The 27,070-nt window shown below is 56.9% G+C and overlaps 1 protein-coding gene across 3 annotated transcripts in view; it reads right to left on the bottom strand.

Moving 5' to 3' along the window:
* Positions 1–244: 244 nt before the first annotated feature.
* TMEM255B (transmembrane protein 255B) overlaps positions 245–27,070 on the bottom strand; it is a 60,161-nt gene continuing 33,335 nt past the window's right edge. The window contains exons 4-9 of one of the 3 annotated variants that reach the window (XM_024231034.3): positions 18,480–18,569; positions 13,390–13,470; positions 11,746–11,831; positions 10,600–10,759; positions 7,657–7,800; positions 245–745 (exon numbers count right to left, since the gene is read on the bottom strand). In XM_024231034.3, coding sequence (XP_024086802.3) covers positions 578–745; positions 7,657–7,800; positions 10,600–10,759; positions 11,746–11,831; positions 13,390–13,470; positions 18,480–18,569 — 729 coding nt within the window. In that variant the 3' untranslated portion in view covers positions 245–577. The remainder of the gene's footprint in view (positions 746–7,656; positions 7,801–10,599; positions 10,760–11,745; positions 11,832–13,389; positions 13,471–18,479; positions 18,570–27,070) is intronic. The other 2 variants (XM_054529315.2, XM_054529314.2) reach the window with 2 other exon arrangements.

Below are 27,070 nucleotides of genomic sequence, written 5' to 3'. Positions count from 1 at the left end.
TGTCCGGGGCTGGGAAAGACAACCGGGCCCCAAGATTCTGGCAACTCACAGGCGGTTAGACACAGCGCTGGGTGTTGGAGCCGAAGCGTCCTTCCCTTCCTGGCATACATCAGGAGCACAGCACGAGGGGCGGGTGGGTTCTGCCCTGCCCTTCTCCAGGACACAGACGCACACACGAATGTGTAACGCACAACACATGTCGGCAAACAAGAACACACAGGCAGGGAGGCACGGGGCCGCACCCTTTTTGCAGAATCATAATAATAGCTAATTAATTAAGGGATGTGAAAACATCAGAACAATTGCTCTCAAAGGAGGAGGCCGGGTGGGAACTTTCAGCTCCGTTTGGTGTGAGCAGAGCCCAAGCCAAGGTGTCACCAGCCTAGGTCTGGAGGGCCCCACTCCCTGCCTGGTCCCAGCCTCCCTCACCAGTGTGCCCAGGGAGGAAAGGAGGGGACAGACTTCTGGAACGTTCTCCTGGGTTCTCTAGGAGGTTGGCCACAGAAGCGGGATTTCTAGAGGCTGCCTTTTTTCTTTTTTTAAACAAACAAAAGTTATCTTTTACTCCACGCCTCTATCAGGGTGCATAGGGGGGTGGCTTCTCCCCCGGGGGAAAGTAGGTGGGTGTGTAGTGCGGTGGAGCCTGGCTGGGAAGCCCAGAGCCAGAGCTGCTTGGAGAGGGGGGCTGCAGGTCCTCAGACGAAGCCAGGGCAGAGGAGGGCGCAACTGGGAAGCGGCTGCAGGGCTGCAATAAACAGAGAGGGCCCTGGGTTAGCAGGTGAGACCACCCCTTGCCGGACCACAGGGAAGCCTGACATATACCAGGGCCACTCGCACGCCCCCCACCCACCCCGCCAACCCAGGGCCACTCACACAGGGCCTCCTGCAGACTCAGGGCTATTCACACGGGCCCCCCGCAGACCCAGGGCTATTCACACGGGCTCCCACAGACCCAGGGCCACTCACACAGGGCCCCCCGCAGACCCAGGGCTATTCACACGGGCCCCCTGCAGACCCAGGGCTATTCACATGGGCTCCCACAGACCCAAGGTCACTCTTACGCCCTCCTCCCCTCTGCAGAGCCAGGGCCACTCTTACAGCCCCCTCCCTCCCCGCAGACCCAGGACCACTCTCACGGGTCCCCCACCCCACAGACCCAGGACCTCTCTCACCGGCCCCCCCACAGGCCCAGGACCACTCTCACGGGTCCCCCACCCCACAGACCCAGGACCACTCTCACGGGCCCCCACCCCACAGACCCAGGACCACCAGAAGGAACAGCCCCAGCCCTGGGCAGAACAGGAGAGGGTGGCCAGGGCCTCATTGGCACAACCTTGGCCTCCGCAGCTGCATGGGGCGGGGGGTGGACGCCCCAGGAAGGGTGCGCCCAGACCATATCCCACTTCCTCATAGCCAGCGAGCCTCTGACCTGACTCCAAAACCAACAGTCAGGGTCCACCAGGCCGGGGGCCCCTGGGCTCACCCAACTCTTCATATTTAGGAAAGGCCCCATGTATGAACCCCATGCATCCACACGTCCAGCAGCGTGTGGCTGGTTCAGTGTCACCGTGGCTGACTCAGCGGCTCACACATGCATCTGGGTGTTGCCGTAGAGGTATCTTCAGGCGTGATTGACACCCTTGTGTACAGTGCCTCAGCCCCCGGACACGGACGGCCCCTCCTCTCCACTGAGGGCCTTAAGGAAAGAGGCTGTGGTCCCCAGGAGAAGTGGACTCTGCCGCAGTGGCCTGGGCACTCCCGGAGCAGCGTCACCTTCCGTGGTCTCCAGCCTGCCCCCTCCCTGTGGTTGTGCATCTGCAGCCCCACAGTCGCCAGCCAGTCATTCAGAATCGATGGATTGATCTCTCTCTTCACATGTAGGTACCTGTATTCTCCCATAGGCTCTGCTTCCCTAGAGAGCCCTGACTAACACACATAGACCCACTCAAGTAATTCTGAGACCAGAAAAGCGAAGAACGACGCAGATTTTAAATTGATACATTCTAGTTTTTCTCCAACTGCCAACACACATCTTAATTGTTTTCTTTTTTTCCCCTTAAATTCTAGGGGGAACTTCTAATCAAATTTTAAATAAGTAAAGCAAACAAACTCCTTCTAAGAAATAACACAGGAAAAGTTTTTCAAACTCCAAGCTACCTGATGTGCTCTGTGCTTCTCTTCCCCCGCCTGCAGGGTCCCATGAGAAGCCAGCTGCCTGTCTGAGCCCTGGTGTGCAGGGTTCCCTGAGAAGCCAGCTGCCTGTCTGAGCCTCTCCCTGGAGAGCTCTGCACTGCGGACGCCCTGGGAGCTAGCAGGACCTCTCCTGACAGCAGAATTTCTGCACAGGCACAGGTGTAGGTAAGGCTGAGAATGGGGCCCTTCCTCAGAGGGACTGCGATGTTGAGGCTGACAGCCCAGGCTCATGGGATCCAGTGGCTCAGGGACACCTGCCAACCTCATTTCTTTCTTCCCCCGAAACTCACACAGGTTTCTGGCCACAGGCGACAGAGTGAGACACTAGGGAACATTCTCTCAAGTCTGCTGGGAGCTCCCAACTTCCAACTCCATAGCACCCGCTCTTCTTCACAGCAGATGAGCAGTTAAGGAAACTAAGGGGTAAACCCCAGGACCACAGATAAACCCCAGGAACCCATGGAGTAACTCCCTAGGAACCACCGAGTGAACCACCAGGACCATGGAGTAAAACTCAGGAACCACGGAGTAAACCCCCAGGAACCACGGAGTAAACTCTCAGGAACCACAGAGTAACCCCTCCCCCCAGGAACGACAGAGTTAAACCCCCAGGAACCATGGAGCAAACTCCCAGGAACCAGAGTAAACCCCCAGGAACCACAGAGTTAAACCCCCAGGAACCATGGAGTAAGCCCCAGGAACCATACAGTAAACCCCCAGGAACTATAGAGTTAAACCCCCAGGAACCACGGAGTAAAACCCCAGGAAACACAGCATAAATCCCCAAGAACCATGGAGTAAACCCCAAGGACCATGGAATAAACCCCCAGGAACCACAGAGTAACCCCCCCACCAGAAACCACAGAGTTAAACCCCCAGGAACCATGGAGTAAACCCCTGTGAACCACGGAGTAAACCCCCAGGAACCACAAAGTAAACCCCCAGGAACCACGGAGTAAACCCCCGTGAACCACGGAGTAAACCCCCATGAACCACAAAGTAAACCCCCAGGAACCACGGAGTAAACTCTCAGGAACCACAGAGTAAACCCCCAGGAACCACAGAGTAACCCGTCCCCCCAGGAACTACAGAGTTAAACCCCCGGAAACCATGGAGTAAACCCCCAAGAAACACAAAGTAAATCCCCAGGAACCACAGAGTAACCCCCCCCACCAAAAAAAAACCACAGAGTTAAACCCCCAGGAACCACAGAGTAAACCCCCAGGAACCACAGCATAAATCCCCATGAACCACGGAGTAAACCCCCAGGACCACGGAGTAAACCCCCAGGACCACGGAGTAAACCCCCAGGAACCACAGAGTTAAACCCCCCAGAACCACAGAGTAACCGCCCCACCAGAAACCACAGAGTTAAACCCCCAGGAACCATGGCATAAGCCCCCATGAACCACGAAGTAAACCCCCAGGAACCATGGAGTAAACCCCCAGGAACCAGAGAGTAACCTCCCCCCCAAGGAACCACAGAGTAAACCCCCAGGAAACACAGCGTAACCTCCCCCAAAAAACCAGAGTAAACCCCGAGGAACCATGGAGTAAAGCCCCAGGAACCACAGAGTAATCTCCCCAGGAACCACAGAGTAAACCCCCAAGAACCACAGAGTAAACCCCCAGGAACCATGGAGTAAACCCCCAGGAACCACGGAGTAAACCCCCAGGACCATGGAGTAAACCCCCAGGAACCACACAGTAAACCCCCAGGAACCACAGCATAAATCCCCAAGAACCACAGAGTAAACCCCCAGGAACCATGGAGTAAACCTCCAGGACCAGGGAGTAAACCACTCCCCCCCCAGGAACCACAGAATTATACCCCCAGAAACCACAGAGTTAAACCCCGAAGAACCATGGAGTAAACCCCCAGGAACCACGGAACAAACCCCTAGGAACCACGAAGTAAACCCCCAGTAACCATGGAGTAAGCCCCCACCCCAGAACCACAGAGTTAAACCCCCAGGAACCACAGAGTAACCACCCAGGAACCACGGAATAAACCCCCCAGGAAACACGGAGTAAACCCCCAGGAGTAAACTCCCAGGAACCACGGAGTAAACCCCCCAGGAACCACAGAGTAGCCCCCCAAGACCACAAAGTAAACCCCCAGGAACATGGAGTAAACCGCCAGGAACCATGGAATAAATCCCCAGGAACCAGAGTAAACCCTGGGACCACGGGGTTAATCACTGAATGAGCAGGGCCCCCCTAGGGACAAGCCCTGCCCACGAGTAATCTCATAGGGGAAGGGAGGGCATATTTCTTAGTAACGGGGCAGGAACTCATCCTCTGCTGTGATGCCACGTCCTCCCCTGCACTTCATGCCTGGCAAAGCTGCTGGGTGCAAGGAAGGTGATCTCTTTAAATTGTCCTTTTTATTAACTGCTCAAAACCCTACCACCAAGTCACTGTTCCCCATCCCCCACTGTCTCAAGTGGGAGTATTTTCTGCTGCTAACGACTTCCATGGAACACCCTGAATATTTTCTCTCCATCTCTGCAGAAGCAGAGCCCCTCCTCTGTTGTTCTTCTGAGGAGCACATGAGCCTCATCTGATTTGCCATCTCTGAAATCCAGTTATCAGCATGTGTATATTAAGCTCCCACACATGCTGGCACAAAGGCTGACTGGGCCATCTGAGGACCCCAGGCCTCCCCCAGAGGAAGAGGGGAACATCCACCCTTTGTGTAAAGCAGAGCCCCAGGGTGGATGAGGGTGGAGCACCATGGGGATGAAGTGGATCTGCCCCTGCGTCCCCCACATCCCGTAAGCCCGCGTGTAACGGGGACGACCGCCCCCCATATCCTGTAAGCCCTCGTGTGACGGGCAGGACCACCCCCCACATCCCGTAAGCCCACATGTAACGGGGAGGACCACCCCCCACATCCCGTAAGCCCGCGTGTGACGGGGAGGACCACCCCCCACATCCCGTGAGCCTGTGTGTGACAGGGAGGACCACCCCCCCATATCCCGTAAGCCCACGTGTGACGGGGAGAACCATCCCCCATATCCCGTAAGCCCACGTGTGACGGGGAGGACCACCCCCCATATCCCGTAAGCCCATGTGTGATGGGGAGGACCACCCCACATCCCGTAAGCCTGTGACAGGGAGGACCATGCCCCCATATGCCGTAAGCCCGCGTGTGACGGGGAGAACCACCCCCAACATCCTGTAAGCCCGCGTGTGACGGGGAGGACCACCCCCACATCTTACACCTCTGTGGGGCTCACAAGCAGGGAGGACACACCTGCCTGAGGGAGTCACCAGCCCCTCCCTCCACAAAGCCTCACTGTCTCCAGGGTCCCAAGTCAGAATGCAAACTTGGAGAAGCCGGGCCCCTCACAGCCAGAGCTTCAGACAGCCGGGCCCCAGCACCAGGGCAGCCCAAACCAGCCCTGGAGCCAGATAAGAGGAAGGGGCTGATGGAACCACGTGTTGTCTCTCCTCTGGGGCCCCGAGGGGCAGCGGCTGAGGTTGAGGATGGAAGACAGCACGGGCCACCCAGGCTGTGCTCTGGGCTGCAAGTTCTTGGCACCCATGCGATTCCAAGTCCGTGTCTGTGCAGAGCTGCTTGGGGAGCACCTGCAGGCCCAGCGTCCCTGGAGATACCCCTGCCCCTGCAGGCCTCCTCCTTCTACCCCTGCAGGCCTCCAGTTCTGGGCTTGGCAAACTTCCCACGGGAGACCAGGAGGCCAGAGAGAAGCCCCCAGGACAGGGCTGTGGCCCTGGGGGCACGGTCCCTGCCATGATGGGGACGTCCCTGGGGCAGGGGCAGGAGGCTTGGGGAAGGATGAAGCTGCCTGTGGCACCACGCAGACGCGCCTGCCTGCAGGAGTGACCACTGCAGGGTCACTGGCAAAAGCTCCCGCCATCTGACCCTGGGGACCACATCTTCCCCCATCACAGAAATGGAAAAGATGCTTCTAGGCCAGACCTCCAGCAGGGGCCTTGTGTTCCCAGGGAGCAGGGCCCCAGCTTTATATTCAAAGTGAGAGGGGAGACTGAGGCACGAGGTGCAGGGATCCCTCCACGAGGAGATGGTGTCAGGCCCTGATCATCTCCACTGAGCCCAACAGCTGCCGTGTCCCGGGCATGACTGAAGGTGGCTGCCCCAAGCAGGCCCTGGATGCCAGGGACCCCCAGCAGCCCCACAGGCCCCTGGACCCCAGGGACCCCCAGCAGCACCATCTCCGTGAGTACCAGTTCCTGCTCCCTCCTCGGGGTCCCTGGTGCAGGTCCCCAGGGTAAGCTGAGAAGGTCGTGGCTCTCAGGCCCCGCTCAAACCTGAGCCCTCTCTGTCCTGGACGTGAGGGCAGAGTGCACAGGCCTGCCCCGGATGTCACTCTAAGGAAGATCTCTTCCTGCCAACGTCATGTGTTGGGAGCGGGTCCTCCTGTGGTATATCTGAAGACCTGTGTCATGCGTGACTCCAAAACTCACGACCCCCCACGTTCACCCTGCCCTTCCCCGTACAGAAACACATCACGGTGCCTGCTTTAATCTGCAGCTTCGTCAGGCTGGGCCTGACACAGCTCTCTCTGCAGAGGCTGCTGTTAACTCACGCAAAAGGACCTGCCAGTCAGCCGGCATGTGGGCAGTGCCTCCCACCCAGAAAGGAAGCCCATGTTTATCAGGACCAGGGTTCTCAACTGTGTCCCCGGGGGCACACGGCACGTCCAGGCAGGAGACACGGGACACGTCCGGACAGGGGGCACGGGGCACATCTGGAGACAGTTTGCGTTGTCACACCGGCGGCTCTGACATGCCACAGGCAGAGGCCAGGGCCCGCCAGCACCCTCAGCACCTAGGGTGCCCCAGCACGGCGGTTGGCCAGCCCTGAATGCCTGCAGTGCCGAGGTAAGAAACGTGGTCCGGTCTGTTTCACCCATGGCCACAGCACAGAGCTTCGTGGCACAGAAGGCGGTCATGCCCAGGAGTGGAAATGGGACAGGCAGGCAGAGGCCACTGTCCTGCTCGGCACCCCCATGGCCTCTCCCTCCGTCATCTCCAAGGTCAATAGCATCACGTCAGGATAAACCCTATGATGCCTCCACGTCTGCAGGTAAAATGGGGTTGGATTTTGGCAGATCCATATGGCTCCACCTAAATAACCTGGCCGTGCCCACAGGATGTCCACCAGCAGACAGAGGCAGGAGCCTCCACCACTACAGCGGGGAGCCGCCCAGGCCTGTGCGGGCCAGCCCTGGGGTCAGAAGATCCAGCTGCCGGCAGAGCATGGCGGCGGGTCACCAGGGCCACGCGCGGTCCCTGGCCATACTTGCAGCAAGGTTGTGCCCTGACGGCCAGGTTGTCACTGCCCCCCACCTCCCATCCCTAATCCAGAAGGTGAGGTGGCTGCAAGACCTCATCCCCTCTGACCCCAGCCCCGTCCTGTCCATCCCACTGCCTGCAACCAGCACGTCCAACTCCAGCAGGTGACAGTGGCCCTACCTGAAGGGGCAGAGGGTAGGGTGAGCAGGTCGGGACAGGCTCGGGCGTCGGGCGGAAGCCTGCGTAGGCCAGGATCTGCTGGACGGGGTTGTGGAGGGTCTGTGGTGGGACGGCTGGGCCATAGGCCAGCTGGGACAGAGGCACCTGCCATGGAGAGGAGACGGGTGGTCGGTGTGTACCCCCCAGTGGAGGGAGGGGCTGTCCAGCCTTCCTAGAAAGCCCAGCACCCCCTACCCCCGCCTCTCAGGCTGGAGCTGACCCCGGCCCAGCGCGCGTTTACACTCAGGGTCTCTACATCTTGGTCCCAGGGCCCCGCCACCTGCTAGTCACACCGGGTGACCGCTTGGCTCAGGCTCTCTTTTACTGTTTTAATTTTTGTGGGGGGAAAAAAAAAGCACTGGTTTCCTTCTCTCCGGGCCCCAGAGTCTGCTTTGTCGGCACAGAAGGGTGCAGGTGGGGAGGGTCCTCTCAGCACCGGGCTGACAGCTCTCGCTTCCCCAAGCCTGTGCTCCAACCAGCGTGGGGTTTCTGGGGAATGCGAACAAAACCAAAGTCTCCTAAGCTCCCGTCCACACTCTCACTGACTCACTCAGGCAGTTAAAATTCTCCAAAGAAGGTGCCAGCTCCAACTCAGGCCCCAGCCGGCCTCATCCCCTACAGAGGGAGGGGCCCACGGCTCACACAAGCTTCAGGGCTTCCCGGGCCAGAAACGCGGGGACTGGGCCGAGGGCACCCGGGCTTCGCCTCCCTCCCCACCTTCACACAGGTGCCCCTCCACCTTCCCCAGCCCCCACCCCCGGGTTCAGCAGCACCCTGGAGGGAAGCCAGGGGGAGACGGCAAAGGCAGGGAAGCCAGGCCGGAGCCGCTGCGAAGGGCTGGCCAAGGTGACAACCCGGGGACACGGTGACGACCCCAGGCCTGAGGTGTCCTTAAAGAGACAACGGTGCTACCCGCACCCCTGGGGCTGGGAGGGAGCCCCCTGCCCAGTGGGCACTGGAGGGTGGGAAGGGGCAGGGCCTTCTAGGCAGCTGGTCCTTGGTCCACATGTGCAGGAGGCCGTGCTTCTGCCTCAGACCCTGCAGAGAGCAGGGGGGCAGCCGAGGTGGGCCTGGGAGGTGGATGGGCATGGAGGGTCATGCTCTGTGAGGGAGGGGCAGGAGATCTGCAGTTCTGACAGGTAGAGGGGTGGGGAGGCCTCTGAGCCAGGGGTGGCCTGAGGATGGGGCCGGGGCAAGTGCACAGAAACCAGAGAACACGGGGGCCACAGAGTCACACGCGAAGGAGGCCCCTGAGAGGCTGGCTCAGCCGCCCGCCCTTGCCGGCACGTTAAGTGCCTCCCACGCACCCGTCACAAGTAATTTGCCCTCGTCTACGAAGGGCACGTCCAGCTTGGAATGTTTAAATGGCAAAATCAATTAAACTCACAAGAGTGCCTGCTTGGTGGGTGTGAAGGTTAGCAAGCCCTCTCCTTGCTCTGCACCCCTGAGCTTTGGGTTCGAGGAAGACTTCCTGGAGCCGGGTGTGGCTGCATTGTGGGCTGGCCCTTGAGGTATCTCCTGTTCCTGATCCTGCACTCCAGCATGTTATCATGGGCTTTGATGAACACACGAGCCCCTTCCGGAAAACCCTGGACACCCCGGGCCTGTGCGGCGAGCATGGCGCCTGCACCAGACAAGCGTTTCTGTGTCCTGTCTACAGTCCGGCTGCAGTTCTTCCTAGGACAGCCGCTGAGAGGAGACACTGAACCGCCGAGGCAGAGAGGCTTGCACCGAGGAGACGCCAAAGGCGCCCGGAGCCCGCACGATCCTGGCAGAGACCCTTCCCGACCCCAGACTCCCACTCCCACCACAGGGGCCGGCCGGCTGTCACCGCAGAGCAAGGACCCCTGGGAGGCGCCTGTCTTGTGTTGGTGTGTGGGCGTCTACGGGCCCAGGGTGGGGCTTGGGGGGCCACTGGGTGGGGAGCCAGAGGGCTGGACCTCGGGATGCCAGGGTCACTCTCAGCTTCACCAGTTTTGTCTGGAAGCACGAAAGTGTTGAGAAAAGGAGGAGCTGAGAAGCAGATGGCAGGAGGGTTACAAACTGAGTTACTTTTTAGTCATGGGCAGTCTCTGGGATGAATAGGGCATGGAGAAGCCGCTCAGGAGTGTTTTTGCTGCCACGCTGGGCCGGGTCTGGCCTGCAGGATGTGCGTCTGCCTGGTGCTGCCAGGCGTCCTGGTGTGGGTGCAAGAGGGGGCGTCCCTCATCCCTGGGCTGCCGTTTGGATGTTCTGGGGTTGGGGCTCCCTCACTCCTGGCTGCCCATCCCTTACAGCTTCTCTGCAAGTTCAGGGGGTGGGGTTTGCTAGCTGCACACCACGAGAACATCTGGTTTGAAACAGGCGCCAGGTGAGGGCAGAGGAGGGAGAAGGGAGAGGACAGCCAGCCTGGGCCAGTGATTTCCCTGTGGTTTCCCGGGCGAGGGCCGGCCTTTCCAGAACGGGTCCAGCCCACCTCCCGCGAGGGGCCCCGTCCCTCCCTCCTCCTGCCCAGGCCAATCCTGGCTGTATGGGTCTCGCCTCTGGGGTTTGCGAAGGCATCAGCCCGGCCCCAGCCCAGACCTGCCCATCTGAAGCCCCAGGCAGTTGCTAACGATGGGAGCTTAGTGCACAAGGGCTGGGCCTCCCTCTTGGAGCTGAACATTGTTTCTTGGGGATGGCTGTGCCCACCTCAGCGGGGAAGCAAGGATTAAATCAGGTGATTCTTGTGACAGGCTTGGGACAGGACGGCCCCAAGGTGAGTCGGTGCACGCCAGCTGTCACCCTGACCCCTGCTGACAGACGCATGGGCTTCAGTGCCCCATCTGTAAAGTGAGGGCTGGAGGCCCCCCAGCCCACCCCGGGGAAATGGACCCGGAGCCCTGGCTCCCAGTGAGCAGTAGGGGTCCCACCGAGGGGCCTCACCATGTCCTTGAAGGCCCCCAGGACGGCGGCGGTGATGATGCCCAGGAACAGGCCCAGGACGTTTAGAACCGCAGAGGCCCAGAGCAGGCGGTACAGGTGCAGCACGTCCTGGCAGCCGCGGACGCCGATGAACTCATAGTAGGCGGGCGAGGGCTCTGCGCTGTACAGAGAGGGCACCACGGCGTCACCACACGAGGCAAGTGACCACCCACAAGTTAAACTTGTGTCCTCTGGACCTGAGCCCTGCAGGGCTGGGGGAGGAAATCAGGGCTGGAGCCCAGTCAACGCCCGTCCCTGCACCGCTCTGGGAGATCAAACCTATGTCTGATGGGATTGGCCTGTGAGGTTCCCCACCTGGGGCCCACAGTGGCAAAGAGCGGCAGCTGGGCCTGGCAGGCCGGCCCCTCCGCCTCGATGGCCTGGCAGGACGGGTGTCTGGGCCCTGGCTGAGCCATCTCTGTCTTCATGCCAGGATGGGAAGGCTGTCGGGATCACGGGCCCCTGTCCGAAGAGGGGGCCATGCCTGGGGCCTCAGAGGCCGGGCCAGGTTTAAACTCTCGCCCGACACACACGGGCTGTGTCCTCTTGGGCAGATCAACCTTTCAGAGCCTCTGTCTTTTCATCTGTGAAATGGACTCAATGTCCTTTCCTCATGTAAACATCTAAGGAGTATAAGGAGACGATGTAGGTGCAGGGGCCTGGGGAGGTGATGTCGGGAGCCGAAGGATGGGGGCCTCGCCCCTGCAGGCACATATGGGGGTCCCCAGCGCCCCTCACCTCCCGCAGGTGTAGACACGGGGGTCCCCAGCACCCCTCACCTCCCGCAGGTGTAGATATGGGGGTCCCCGGCGCCCCTCACCTCCCGCAGGTGTAGATATGGGGGTCCCCGGCGCCCCTCACCTCCCGCAGTTGTAGATACGGGGGTCCCCGGCACCCCTCACCTCCCGCAGGTGTAGATACGGGGGTCCCCGGCACCCCTCACTTCCCGCAGGTGTAGATACGGGGGTCCCCGGCGCCCCTCACCTCCCGCAGGTGTAGATACGGGGGTCCCCGGCACCCCTCACCTCCCACAAGTGTAGATACGGGGGTCCCCGGCACCCCTCACCTCCCGCAGGTGTAGATACGGGGGTCCCCAGCATCCCTCACCTCCCGCAGGTGTAGAGGTCACAGCAGTAGCAGGTGTTGCTCCTCACCTTCAGCTGGCACTCGCCATCCAGGGAGTGACAGGTGACCTGGGGCAGAGAGGCCTTGTCAGGTCACAGGCCGCCCACCACCTCACCCACCTCACCCACCCCACCAAGGGCAGGGCTGCCTCGTGGGAGCTGGGAGCCGCCACTCAGGCCCAGCCAAGCAGCTGCCCCTCCTGACTTGCCCCCGACTCCAGATGCAGAGGCTTGGGGGCTCGGGGGCCAGGACCCTTCCTGCAGGAGAGGTCAGGGGCACAGGCTGGTCCCAGAGGCCGATAACCGGGGCTCGGAGGAGAGGCCTTGCTTCTCCATGATCCCAGGAGCAGAGGGAAGTATCAGCGTGCGTGGGCAGAAGGACAGAGCCCAGGAGGCCCTCGGCGTGGGGTGCACAGAAGCCTGAGAGCCTGGAGGGCGGCAGAACAGGCCCCGTCCCAGGGCGCCGTCCCCACAGGCTTGAGCACTGGCAGCCTCGGAAGAGACACCTGCCACCTCCGTGTGACAACCTTGAAAGCCCTGGCCAGGGGACACCCCCCAACACACACACAGAGGACGGCTCCACACACACACACAAACACACACACACAGAGGACGGCTCCACACACACACACAAACACACACACACAGAGGACGCCTCCCCTGACACACACACAGGATGCCTCCCCCCCACACACACAGGACGCCTCCCCCCGACTCACACACACAGTATGCCTCCCCCCCCCACACACACACACAGGATGCCTCCCCACACACACACACACACAGAGGACACCTCCACACACACACACACACACACACACACAGGATGCCTCCCCCCCACATACACACATGGCATGCCTCCCGCCTACCACACACACACAGAGGACACCTCCACACACACATACACATACACACACACACACAGGACACCTCCCCCCTACACACACATGGGATGCCTCCTGCCTATCCTCCCCCCACACACACAGGATGCCTCCCAGCAGCTGCTGGAGAGTCCCAGACAAGCTGGCAGGTGCTGGCCACTGAGAGGGCCTCCGGCTCCTCCTCCTCCTCTGACACCCGTGCTAAGGATGAGAGGCTGCGTTTAGCTAAAGCCAGGAATCCACACAGGGCAGGCGCGAGACACAGCACCGTCACAGAGCTGTGCCCTCGGATGGTCCTGGAGAAGGCGGCGGCCGCCCGCGGGTCATCACTCCCCGCATCTCACTCACCTGGAAAGAGAAATGAGGTCACACTGCCGCTGTCGGTGGCTCAGGGAAATCCAGAAGTTTCTCGGACACTGTAAATGTATTAACCTTGCTTCTTATTGCAATAATTAAGTTAGAAAAATGCTAATTGGAAGAGCCATACAGAACTGGACACATGAACTCTGAGACTGTTGTGATTTAATGAAGCAAGTCGGGAGCTCTGACTCCAGAGTGAAATACAGCACATCGAAGTGTCAAGGCCCCAAACACAGGGGGCATCAATGGTTTACCACCTGCAGGGGAGACCCCCAGGAACTATTAGAATCAAAATATTCAGACCATGCCTGTGTGCAGGGAAAACCACGTGGGGTCGGTGGGGTTAGCTGAGCAAAACCCATGTGAATCTCAGTGCTCCTGCTCACCTCTGTCTGGTAGACGTCGTACAAGTACCCCACCCCACTGGAGTAAAACTGGCATCTTCCCGTGGTGAGGGGCCTCGGTTCCTAGAGAAACAGATAAACACAGATGGAATAAAACAGGTGCCTCCAGGCAGGAGAGGCCAGAGGCAATTCCCGTCCTGTGGGTCTCAGGCTCAGGGGCCTCAAGGACCAAAGCCAACACCAACTTGAGCCTCCCAGACAGAGAACACAAGACGGGAGACTCCATGATCCCTGCAGAACGGCTGGGCTGCTGCATCCAGGAGGGCAGACAGCAGAAAGCCCCATGGGAGGGTACCTCGGGCCATGCATATTCTCCATCAGTCAACAAGGGCAGCAGAAGGGAGACAGGTGCTTGGCCTTTTGAGGGGCATCCCTACCACCCCACACCACAGGTGTTAGGCTCCTGCATCGTTTCATAAAAGAAAATATTGTCTCTTCTACTAGGAAGGTAGCAAGAAGGATTTCAGACTAATAAACTCATCCCTCCAACCATCCAATCATCCACCCACCCACCCAACCATCCATCCAATCATCCAATCAATCATCTATGCATCCACCCATTCTTCCTTCCATCCTCCACATCTGTCTATTAATTCATCCATCATGCATCCATCATCCATCCTTCCATTCATCCACATCCATCCATCCACCCATCTGTCATCCATACTTCCATCCTTCCATCTGTCCAACATCCATCCATCATCCATTATCCATCCTTCTATCTATCCATCATCCATCCTTCTATCCATCCACATCCATCATCCATCCTTCCATTCATCTACATCCATCCATCCACTCATCTATCATCCATCCTTCTATCCATCCATCCATCATCCATCCATTATCCATCCTTCCATTCATCCACACCAATCCATCCACCCATCCATCCATCCATCCATGTATCCATCCATCCTTCTATCCATCCATCCATCATGCATCCATTATCCATCCTTCCATTCATCCACATCCATCCATCCACCCATCTGTCATCCATACTTCCATCCTTCCATCTGTCCATCATCCATCCATCATCCATTATCTATCCTTCTATCTATCCATCATCCATCCTTCTATCCATCCACATCCATCATCCATCCTTCCATTCATCTACATCCATCCATCCACTCATCTATCATCCATCCTTCTATCCATCCATCCATCATCCATCCATTATCCATCCTTCCATTCATCCACATCAATCCATCCACCCATCCATCCATCCATCCATGTATCCATCCATCCTTCTATCCATCCATCCATCATCCATCCATTATCCATCCTTCCATTCATCCACATCCATCCATCCACCCATCTGTCATCCATACTTCCATCCTTCCATCTGTCCATCATCCATCCATCATCCATTATCCATCCTTCTATCTATCCATCATCCATCCTTCTATCCATCCACATCCATCATCCATCCTTCCATTCATCTACATCCATCCATCCACTCATCTATCATCCATCCTTCTATCCATCCATCCATCATCCATCCATTATCCATCCTTCCATTCATCCACATCCATCCATCCAACCATCATCCAACCATCCATCCATCATCCATCCATTATCCATCCTTTGATTCATCCACATCCACCCATCCATTCATCTGTCATCCATCCTTTTATCCATCCATCCATCATCCATCATCCATCCATTATCCATCCTTCTATTCATCCACATCCATCCATCCCCCCATCTGTCATCCATCCTTCCATCCACTCATCTATCATCCATCCTTCTATCCATCCATCCATCATCCATCCATTATCCATCCTTCTATTCATCCACATCCATCCATCCACCCATCTGTCATCCATCCTTCCATCCATCCATCCATCCATCCATGTATCCATCCATCCTTCCATCCATCCACCCATCATCCATCCATTATCCATCCTTTGATTCATCCACATCCACCCATCCACCCATCTGTCATCCATACTTCCATCCTTCCATCTGTCCATCATCCATCCATCATCCATTATCCATCCTCCTACCTATCCATCATCCATCCTTCTATCCATCCACATCCATCATCCATCCATCCATCCATCATCCGTCCTTCTATCCATCCATCCATCACCCATACTTCCATTCATCCACATCCACCCATCCATCCATTCCTCTGTCATCCACCCATTATCCATCCTTCTATCCATCCATCCAACCATTCAGCCATACACCCATTTGTGGCCCTATCCAACTATCAATCCATCCGACCATCTGCAACATTCATGGAGCAGACACAGTGCCAAATGGTAAGGATAACGAGACACAGTTCTTGCCCTTAAGGGATTTATAGACTAGTGAAGCAGACAGACCCATAAACTGACCATTGCAAAGTGCTTGTAATTGCTATGGTAGAGGACAGCAGGAAGTACCAAAACTAAAATGCCACAAAACTGCATCACCTGCAAATAAGCTAGGGTTGCATTGCCCACGTTTAGTTTTATTAGTATTTCTCAAAGCGCTCCTAGTTCTGAACCAAGAAAAGTATTAGAAACCACTAGTAACACTGCAACAGATGAGACAGAGAATCACTCATCGGTCCTTTGGGCCCCCACTGGTGAAGTACTATTATGGCCGGATGCGTTCTAGGTGACACAGCAATGGAGGAAGCAGACACAAGTCTCTGTCTCTGGGTGTTTATCTTCCCCTGAGGGGACAGACATGAGACCACAGGTAACGATGAAGAGCCCAAGGGGACAGAGGCTCTTTCCTGGAGAGAGGGCAATGCACCCCAACCCCACGGACAGAGGCTCCTGCCGGGAGGGAGGGCGGCGTGCCCGAACCCCATGGGGACAGAGGCCTAGCAGCATGGTGTCCTCAGCCTCTCTCAACAGTTGGAAGGCACGCACGTCCCCATATGACGCCCTTAGAGCTGTAATTCACCGTCTGTCTTCTTCCTCAGCAGCACACGAGGCAGTGCCACGTTTTCCTCGATGGCGTCTGAGCTCCGGTGAATGCCGTCTGCGCATTCGTCCTAAAGTCAGCCCTGGGAGGCCCTGGCCAGGGGCCCTGCTTTGTTTCTAACCAAGAGGCTCCCACGCCTGCCTAGATGCACACCTTGCGTGGCCCTCCAGAGTGGACAGGCGCCTGAGGTCCGGAGCCTGGGGACACCCCCGACTGCGGTCAGAGACCGGACCCTGCTCCTCAGCGGAGCCACGGCCACGGGCGCCTGGAGCACAGTGGAAACCACCGTCTGGAAGCTGTGGAATAGCAAGTCACCCAGCCACCCGCTGAGAAAGCTCCCGTGACACACCTCCGTGGGAGTGTGTGTGTGTGCGCGCGCGTGCGTGCATGTGTGAGCGTGAGCATGTGAGCCGTGGTGTGTGCATGCGTGCACGCACATGTGTTTTGTGAATGTGCTCCCACACTTGCCTTCATATAATGAAACCGCTGGGGCAGACAAAGGGCTAACACTAACCTTCAGTGCCTTTCAGTGTGATTTATGGAAAAAGAAGGAAAAACAATCACAGGTTTGGTCTGAGAGTTCATGACAAGCAATTCGGCTGCTCCCGGGGACCAGCTGCCACCCAGATGGTGAGAGCCCACCCAGGAGCCCAGCCAGGGAGGAGGGGGGGATGGTGCAGCCCACCGGAGGCTGAGGACCCACCTCAGGAGGACACAGAAATGATTCCTCAGCCTGCGATTTTAGAGAAAACCTGTTCATTTAGAGGTGAAAAGTGTGTGGTGTGGTGTGTATGTGTGTGTGGTGTGTACTGTGTGGTGTGTGTGCTGTGTGCTCCGTGTGGTGTGCGTGCTGTGTGTGCTGTGTGCTCTGTGTGGTGTGTGTGCTGTGTGCTCTGTGTGGTGTGTGTGCTGTGTGCTCTGTGTGGTGTGCGTGCTGTGTGTGCTGTGTGCTCTGTGTGGTGTGTGTGCTGTGTGCTCTGTGTGGTGTGTGTGCTGTGTGCTCTGTGCTCTGGTGTGTGGTGTGTGCTGTGTTGTGTGTGGTGTGTGTACTGTGTGCTCTGTGTGGTGTGTGTACTGTGTGCTCTGTGTGGTGTGTGTGGTGTGTGCTCTGGTGTGTGGTGTGTGCTGTGTTGTGTGTGCTGTGTGTGCTGTGTGCTCTGTGTGGTGTGTGTGCTGTGTGCTCTGTGTGGTGTGTGTGGTATGTGCTCTGGTGTGTGGTCTGTGCTGTGGTGTGTGTGCTGTGTTGTGTGTGCTGTGTTGTGTGTGGTATGTTCTCTGTGTGGTGTATGCTCTGGTGTGTGGTGTGTGCTGTGTTGTGTGTGGTGTGTGTGCTGTGTGCTCTGTTGTGGTTTGTGTGCTGTGTGCTGTGTGGTGTGTGCTCTGTGTGGTGTATGTGCTGTGTGCTCTCTGTGGTGTGTGTGGTGTGTGCTCTGGTGTGTGGTGTGTGCTGTGTTGTGTGTGGTGTGTGTGCTGTGTTATGTGTGATGTATGTGCTGTGTGCTCTGTGTGGTGTGTGTGCTGTGTTATGTGTGATGTATGTGCTGTGTGCTCTGTGTGGTGTGTGTGCTGTGTGATCTGTGTTGTATGGTGTGTGCTGTGTGCTCTGTTGTGTGTGTGCTGTGTGCTGTCTGTGTTGTGTGGTGTGTGCTCTGTGTGGTGTGTGTGCTGCGTTGTGTGTGGTGTGTGCTACGTTGTATGTGCTGTGTGCTCTGTGTGCTGTGTGCTGTGTGCTCTGTGTGTTGTGTGCTGTGTGCTGTGTGCTCTGTTGTGGTGTGTGCTGTGTGCTCTGTGTGCTGTGTGCTCTGTTGTGGTGTGTGCTGTGTGCTCTGTGTGTTGTGTGGTGTGTGCTGTGTGCTCTGTGTGGTGTGTGTGCTGTGTGATCTGTGTGTTGAATGGTGTGTGCTGTGTACTCTGTTGTGGTGTGTGCTGTGTCCTCTGAGTGTTGTATGGTGTGTGTAGTGTGTGTGGAGAGGGAAGTTCGTTGTGTAGGAAATGAGACTTGCTGAGAGGAGAGACAGTCACTGGCAACCCCCAGCGTGGAGACTGACTGTGAAGCTGTCTGAGCTGAGATCTGCAAAATGAAATTGTACTTTTTTCACGTCGACTCGTTCAGCCCCGGAAAGCGACTGTGCACACAATGACAGTGTACTCACAATGTGCTGTGCTGCAAATACACTGTCCACGATGGCACAGCAGAAGGCGGCCACCACGCCAAAACTGATAAACACGATCGCTGCCACCAGCTGCAACAGAAGAAGAGGTGTGGGTGCCCAGCTTTTACCAACCCCGGTTTTCAAACGCAAACCAATTCAAAGTCCCAGCTCGAGGGCGGGGCTTCTTTCACAGAACTGCCTCTTCTCACCTCTGCCTTTTGTCCTACGACTTCCAGCCCTGGCCAGGCCAGACTCCACCCTGTGGGTCGTCCTCACACGTCTATTCCACAAGACCCACCCAGGCACCTTCAGCACAGAAGGGCGTTGCCATCCCTGGGCCCTTGGCACGCGCCTCTGAGAAGCAACCGCTGACGGCAGGCCGTGTGCCCAACGCTAACGTGTGCTCATCACACGCACACACGTGCACGCTTGCCACAGGCCTTTACAGTCATCGGATCAGCTTCACACACTGTTGCACAACCTGCTTTTCTTACCTAATCATCTTGGAGCTTGGAGCCAGGAATGGTTTAGAGTGCGTTAGTTAACTAGTGCACTCTGATGCATAGTTAAACAGCTGGCAATTTCTTGCCACTACAAACTCTGCTATAAAGCGGGGTGTCCTTCCCTAACCCTAAAAACTGGCAGGGAGTCTCCATCCCCGTGGAGCCCTGACCAGAGGGCGAGTGCTGTCATTCTCTTCTCGGTGCCTGGCTCGGTACCACACTGGGCAGAGCAGACCCTCCTGAATGGCCGCTGAAAACTGTGGCCCCGAGTTGGCATCTCGCTTGGTTCCGTCCCAATGGATGAGTTGCCGGCTCGGGAAAGAGGTCCCAGTGACAAGCAGAACCCATCGGTGACAGCAGAGGGAGGGCCTGCGGCTCGGGCGCTGTGGTGCTACTCAGGGACGGGGGAAGCCTGAGTCTGTTCAGACCTGTCCTGCGCACCAGGCACGAGCGTGGGTGCTCGTCCAGACCACTAAGCTCTCATCAAAGCAGAGCCGACTGAGCAGAGTGGTCTCCTCCTCACACTCGCAAAGACGCCCGGCAGAGGCACCCCGACCTTCCTTCTCCCTGGGGAGCCAAGTGTGTGGAGGAAGGAGTTCCATCGACGGTGACCCTCACGTGGAACTGCCGTGGCCTCTTCCCCCTGATGTCAGCATGGCCCTGTGTGTCCATCTCTGCCCCGGGCTGCACACCTATCGTCACCCGCAACCCAAACAGCAGCCAAATCCAGCCCATCTGCCACGGCTCTAACGCTACCCGCTGGATTCGCAGGTGGGACGCGTTCCCAGCAAGCCCCACAGCAGCAGAAGGCGGGGGGTGGGGGCTGGCGGGCCCAAACCTTTCAGGCCATGGACCAGTGGTGGCCGCCTGCCCCTCCTTCTCCTCCTGACCCTCCACACCACAGGCCTGCTGGGGGTCCTCCCTGGAAGCCCCATCAGAGCCAGTCCAGGGCGCACCACGCTGCTGGCCAAGCCCTTTTGCGGAGGAAAGTGCAGCTTCTTTTTTAAACAGTGGGCACCCTCACTGCAAGTCTGGGTGTTTTCATCCTTCAGCAGAGGAAGAGCTGTCAATCGGTGGCTTCCTGGTGAGCCCACGCTTGGCAGTCACAGATGACACCTTGCATTAAATGTGAGTGATGAGGTGGCAGGGCTGGGGCAGTGGGCCGGAGAGCAAGTCCACGAAAGTCAGTGCATCCTCGGGTGGGCCCCAGACCGACACGGTCCCTGCGTGAGTTACAGAGAGATGGTTTTCCTACCTGCGGGCACCTTTCTTCTTCTAAGGCAACTTTCCGCCATAGCAGATCAGACGAGACATTCTAAGAGCTCAGACATCAAGCACGTGCCCTTCCAAAATACATATTTTAGGTTTACGAGAAGAGGCAGGTCTGAACAAAGTCTGGGCAGTTAGTATGAAGCTGGCCGACACCCCTGAGCTCTGGCTCCCAGTGGCTGTGCGAGGGGGCGGAGGGGGACATGGCCACCAGACCCAAGGGCAGCACAAGGGTTCTTGGGGTAGCCTTGGACCGGAGCCCTTACCCTCGCATCCCCCCTTCCACCTCCCCAGGCAGAGCAGAGCAGAGCTAGCACGTTGAGTCCTTCCGGAGGATTCTCTGAACTGCTGGGCTGGACTTGCCCCTTGTGGTCCTTGGTTCCCCCTCTGAAAAGGGAGGTGCTGGGCTCACTGACTTATTCATGAGCGTCACGGACGTTCCAGCGTCCCCACAGGATAGGCAGCCCGGTGCTGCAGGCGCAGACATGAACAAAACAGGCGCATCCCCACCCTTCCCGCGTCTCACGTTTCTGGCATTTTATCATCAATTGCCTAAAAGAAAGTTGAGGTGCTCCCAGAAGGAAGCTGTGCAGAAAACCATGGCTGCAGTAGCCTGGGTCTGAACCAAAAGCTTATTTCTATTTGGACTTTCTACAGGCTGTGGCAATTTAAAAATCTCTTCTTCTGCCTAATTGCTCTGGTTCAACTGACTAAATAATGACGGAGCCCATCACATGGTGTAGCTGCCCAGTGTGCTGGAGGAACAGACAGATGAGGCAGGTTCCCCCTTCAACAGCTGACCCCGTCTGACGGCCACCATAGCAAAGCATAAGCCAGGACTCTGGGTGTACACACAAGGAAGGCCTCACTGCACCCTGAGAAAGAAGGAAGGCCTGAACTAGTCCTGGAAGAATAAACAGAATTTCCTCAAGGGGAGATGGGGAAGGTGCTGGGGGCTGCACGTCGGTGGGACTGGGGCCCACTGAGGTGGGGCAGAGGCCACTATGTGCGGGGCTGGGGGTGAGCTGCACCAGCGTGTTACTGTCAGAAGGTCGTCAATGCCAAGGATGTGTGGCCGAAGGCAAGAGACTTCCTTCGTCTCCCTATTTTCCTGGTGAAACTGCTGCATACAAGTAAAATGATTATTCTGCAGAGCTGTGTAAAAACAGCGGGCAGAAATTACACCTAACTGAAATTTCCTACATTCAGTTAGGTATAAATACGTAAAATACATTAAAAATGTAACTGTTTGAACAAATACATAAAAACACACACAGAAGGCTCAGAGGGCAACGTTCAAGGTTTCCCAGTCGGGGCCAAGCCCCTCCACCTTCCCAGAGGAAGATGAAAGCCGGCCTCCATCCGGGCCGCGTCCCCAGCTCTGGGGCCTCCCGCAGTTCTGGGGGATGTTGCTGCCCCACAGTGCACTCTTCTCGTGGGTGCCGGCCTGGATCAGGGGGCTGCGCGCCTCGCTCTAGCATTGCAGGGAGAGCGGTGTCACGTCCCATCATGCCTGCAGAGATGCTTCCAGCATTAGATGCAAGGACGCAGAGGGTCCGTGGTCCAGTCACCACTGCACACTCTCCTTAAGAACTCCCGGTTTCTGTTGGGCACAATTCCCAACCAAAGAGGCAGAAGGAAGAAAGACTTAAAGATGAGTAAAATCACTTTAAAGCTTCCAAAGTTCTTTCGCTCAGCACATCCTTCTAATCCGCACAACTGTGACATCATCATCACAATTTGCATTTTGCAGGTACGGCTCTAAGGACTTGGGGCTCTAAACATCTTTCGCTCAGATGGCGCATTAGCTAAGGAGCACAAGCACCCCTTCCCTGCTCCTGGTTGAGCCGACCACCCTCAGAGCCACTGGTGTCCCCAGGGGGACATCTGTCCACACGACGTCGCTCCCTCAGATCCCTGAGGGGTCTGTGACTAGTGTGGTCCCCCAGATTCGTTGAGGCTGCCCAACGTTAGGAAGCCCACATCTGCCTAGTGGGAGCCAAAGCCATCCCAGGAGGATCCAGCGTCCCTGTCCAGCTCGGCGGCCGGCAGGTACCACCCACTAGATGCCCCGGCCACTTTCAGAAGTGGGTGGCAGGTGACTCATCCAGGCTCTGCTGGGTCTCTCACCATAAATACGTGCAGCAGAGACTCTGCCAGGATCTGCTGGCCCTGGATGTTCATCTTCCAACCCAGTAACCCCTCATGAATGCCATGGAGCCAGGAACCCGCTGCAACCCAGCTCTGGGCAGGACACAGGCCCAGACCGTTGAGAGGTGTTCATATTTCACCCCCATCCAATTTCACCCAAAACTTCACAGAAGCACAGAATTGTTAGAGCATCCCTAAAAATTGCAGGATCTACCTTCCATCATCCATGTTTCATTAACACATTCGAACTTGGTCATGCATAACGCTTCCCACCCTGCGAACGTCCTCGCAAATGTCCCAGCTCTGCCTGGCTGTCCTTCCTCCCGCTCTTTCAGTGTGAAAGGTAAAATTCAGCGAGAGTGTGGCCACGCGCAGCAAGTTCAGTGCTAGGATGTCTACGTGTCCGGTCAGTCCAGAGCTAGGATGTCCATGTGCCCGGTCAGTTCAGTGCTAGGATGTCCACGTGTCTGGTCAGTTCAGTGTTAGGATGTCCACGTGCCCGGTCAGTCCAGCGCTAGGATGTCCACATGCCAGGTCAGTCCAGTGCTAGGATGTCCATGTGCCCAGTGAATCCAGCGCTAGGATGTCCACGTGCCCGGTCAGTTCAGTGCTAGGATGTCCACGCGTCCGGTCAGTCCAGAGCTAGGATGTCCACGTGCCCGGTTAGTTCAGTATTAGGATGTCCACATGCCTGGTCAGTCCAGAGCTAGGATGTCCATGTGCCCAGTGAATCCAGCGCTAGGATGTCCACATGCCAGGTCAGTCCAGCGCTAGGATGTCCATGTGCCCAGTGAATCCAGCGCTAGGATGTCCATGTGCCCGGTGAATCCAGCACTAGGATGTCCACATGCCAGGTCAGTCCAGCGCTAGGATGTCCACGTGCCCGGTGAATCCAGCGCTAGGATGTCCATGTGCCTGGTCAGTCCAGCGCTAGGATGTCCATGTGTCTGGTGAATCCAGCGCGAGGATGTCCACATGCCAGGTCAGTCAAGTGCTAGGATGTCCATGTGCCCAGTGAATCCAGCGCTAGGATGTCCACATGCCCGGTCAGTTCAGTGTTAGGATGTCCATGTGCCTGGTCAGTTCAGCACTAGGACATCCACGTACACGGTCAGTCCAGTGATAGGATGTTCACGTGCCCAGTCAGTCCAGGGCTAGGATGTCCATGTACACGGTCAGTTCAGTGTTAGGATGTCCATGTGCCTGGTCAGTCAGCACTAGGACAGCCAGGAACATGAAAATGCCAAGAGCTTCTCATGGTGCTTCAACCCGAGTCCAGGCAGTGGTGTTGGGAAAGACATTGGAAATGGCCTCCTCCAGCTCCTCTGGCTGAGTCCGAAAGTCATTGCCAGAACCAGCCTCACGAGAGCTGCCTCAGGGAACAGCCCACATCCCCCTGGGCTGCCTGGCTCTGTCACGATTTTTTTTCCAGGTATTGTTAACTCTTGTTCAGATAAATTTTTTGTGACCTAGAACATGCATAGCAGGAACCAAATCAATTCTCCAAAGATACAAGCAACCCACTCTCCATAGCCCATGAGGACTGTGCGTGTCTACGGCCACTGCCAGGAGAAACTCTGTCCCTGCACTGGAGCCACAAGGCTCTGGACTGAAGGCTGTGAAGATCTCATTGCATTCTGTTGGGGCATCTTCTCTTGAGCAAAGGTCACCTTCAAATGTCTCTGCTCTCAGAGTTTACATTCCAACAGAAGAAAGTAGATTTTAAAAAAACCCACACTGAGCATAAGGTCGTGGTGATCAGAGGAAAAGAAGGAAGGCGATAAGGTGGGGAGGGAGAGTGGCCCGGGTGCGGCTACCTCAAGAGGGTCGCTGGGTCTCTGTGGTCTGGGACATTCGAGCAGAGAATCAACAAGGTGGAGACCCTGCCCAGGCCACACAGCAGCACCTGCAAAGCCCCCACAGCACAGCTTGTGGGTCTAAGGAGCACCAGGGCAGTCGGTCGGTGGCTCCCACGAGGCAGGATGAGTGGGGCAGGAGGGACGGAGGCGCGGCGCGGCCCCTGGGTGCAGTGGTCAGTGGGAGGGGAGCCAGCTGCCCTGGGGTTTCCCAGAACTCTGGCTGGGGTGAGGGCAGCGGCAGGACCCAGGCAGGAGGTGGCGGCGATGGTGAGGGGCAGAAGTGCGGGTGGAGTAGACGGGTCGAGTGTGCAGAGACAAACGGGTGGAGGGCGGCCACGCGGTGACACTGTGCTGATGACGGCACGGGGCAGGGCCCGGATGGGCAAGAGCAGCCACTTCCATCTCACAGGTCTGTTATCACCCACACAATGACAGCTAAGATGGCTGTGTACGCCATAAATCCAGCACTAGGATGGCCACGTGTGGCAGGAGGAGACACAGGGAGCCACCAGCCGAGGGCAGAGAGGAGCCTCTGCTGGGCCAGTGCCAGGCCACGCAGGCAGTGCGACCCCTGAGCCCCCACCCAGGCCAGCAGCTCCACCTGCGAGAGGCCACCAGCTCCGGCACCTGATGCAGCCTCTGCTGCCCATCCCCACCCCCTCCGCCTTCCCCTCTGCAGCATGGTGCCCCTGGCCGACACCTGGAGCCGCCCGTCCCGTCTTAACCACAGATGTCTTCTCGACGCCTCCTCCCCGTCCATGCCCTCTCCTCTGCCTCGCTTCCTTTCGAGTAAACCTCCTGGAGAGAGTGGACGGCACCTGCAGCTGGTTCCTCCTTCCTGGGTCACCAAGCCCAAATCTGCCCCTCCCAAGGTCACCATGCCCTGCCTGCCATCAAACCAGGGGCCACCCTCAGCCCCAGCTGACGCGATTCACCACGAGCATTTGACACATCCACGGCTCTCACACTCCCCTCCCCACTGCTTTCCCAGGCACAACCTAATTCACTTCACAAGCAGGTCCCTGCTCACAGTTGTAAGCCGTGTACAATTTCAGCTCATTAACAATCTCCTCTCCAGGTTCCCTTCTTCACGTCTGACCTGCACACCTGCCGTGCGGGTGTCCCAGAACCACAAAACTCAGGGGCTCCCCACATGGTCGCCACTGCCTACACCCTACACTCGCACCATCCACACCCTCCAAAGACCCTGAACTTTGACCTGCTCATTTCACCTATCATCAGTTTCTGTGAGCAAACAGAGAAGAGAAGCCGCACCACTCAGGTCAGCAACAGGCAGCCTCTGTCCTTTTAAGCCTTCCCCACACACTGAAGAAATTCTTAGAACGTTTGAAAACTGTTTTCCAACTTAAACCAATCAGGCATTATTTTAGTCTAGAATACATGTTTTTCAAATGCTAATAAGTAAGTGATAAAGAAGAGCAACAAAATTAAAATCCAGACCGTTGGCTCTGGAAGACGGCCAGTGTAGCTCTTCCACCGACGCACCTGCGCGTGCACGTGGCTGACTGTGGAGCTAGGTTTGCACGAGGCCTACTGTAAGCTTTCTCTATTAGAGACAAAATTTTAAAATTATTTAATTATGACATATTTTCACATGTTCTGTTCATTAAAGTGTCAGAGTCCAGGTATGAAACAACGAACAACTAGAACCTCTCAGAAGTGCCTTATGGGGCCCATTGCCATGAGTAACGTGGTCTCCTGTGTGAAGGTACGCCCCGCCATTACTGCAGGTAACATGGTCTCCTGTGTGAAGGCACACCCCGTGCATGTCACATGTGTAACTAGTGAGCCTGGGACAGGGCTCACTCCTCCTACAAAACCGAGACGTGGCCTCCTTCTCAGTGAGTGAGAGGCCGCTACAGATGATCTCCAAGGCCACCAGCCCAGACCGAGAAACGAGAAATCCATCGTAAAGGTTTCTTCTGATGGCTCCTCCGCAATTCCTTTTCCTGCCTGCTCTCTGGTGTGGATGCCAGGGAGGAAATTCACTCCCCAGCAGAGAGGAAGCAGCTGCTGCTGGTGACGAGAGTGATGACGGTGATGGTGATGACAGTAATGATGGTGATGATGGTGATGAGGGTAACGACAGTGATGATGGTGATGATGGTGACAACAGTGATGATGATGATGGTGACAACGGTGATGATGGTGACGATGGTGACAATGGTGATGATGGTGATGGTGATGATGGTGACAACAGTGATGGTGATGACACTGACGATGGTGACGGTGACGGTGATGACAACAGTGATGATGGTGATGAGGGTGACGACACTGATGATGGTGATGACAGTGATGATGGTGACAATGGTGATGGTGACGATGGTGACGATGGTGATGGTGACAATGGTGATGATGGTGATGACAATGGCGATGATGGGGACGGTGATGATGGCAATGATGGTGACAGTAGTGACCACAGTAATGATGGTGACAATGGTGATGATGGCAATGACAGTGAAGACGGTGGGGACGGTGATGACGGTGATGGTGATGACAGTGGGGACGGTGACAATGGTGTGGAAGGTGACAATGGTAACAGTAACAACAGCGATGACAGTGGGGATGGTGATGATGGTAACAGCAATGATGGTGGGGATGGTGATGGCGATGACAGTGAAGATGGTGGGGACGGTGATGATGGTGATGACAGTGATGGCAATGATGGGGACAGTGACAATGGTGTGGAAGGTGATGATGGTGTTGACAGTGGGGATGGTGACAATGACGGTGATGGTGATGATGGTGGGGATGGTGATGATAGCGATGACAATGAAGATGTGGGGAT

The sequence above is a fragment of the Pongo abelii genome, chromosome 14 (assembly GCF_028885655.2).
Source record: "Pongo abelii isolate AG06213 chromosome 14, NHGRI_mPonAbe1-v2.0_pri, whole genome shotgun sequence".
NCBI lineage: Eukaryota > Metazoa > Chordata > Mammalia > Primates > Hominidae > Pongo > Pongo abelii.
Note: the sequence above shows the minus strand (reverse complement) of the source record. Positions and strands in the feature narration are given on the sequence as shown.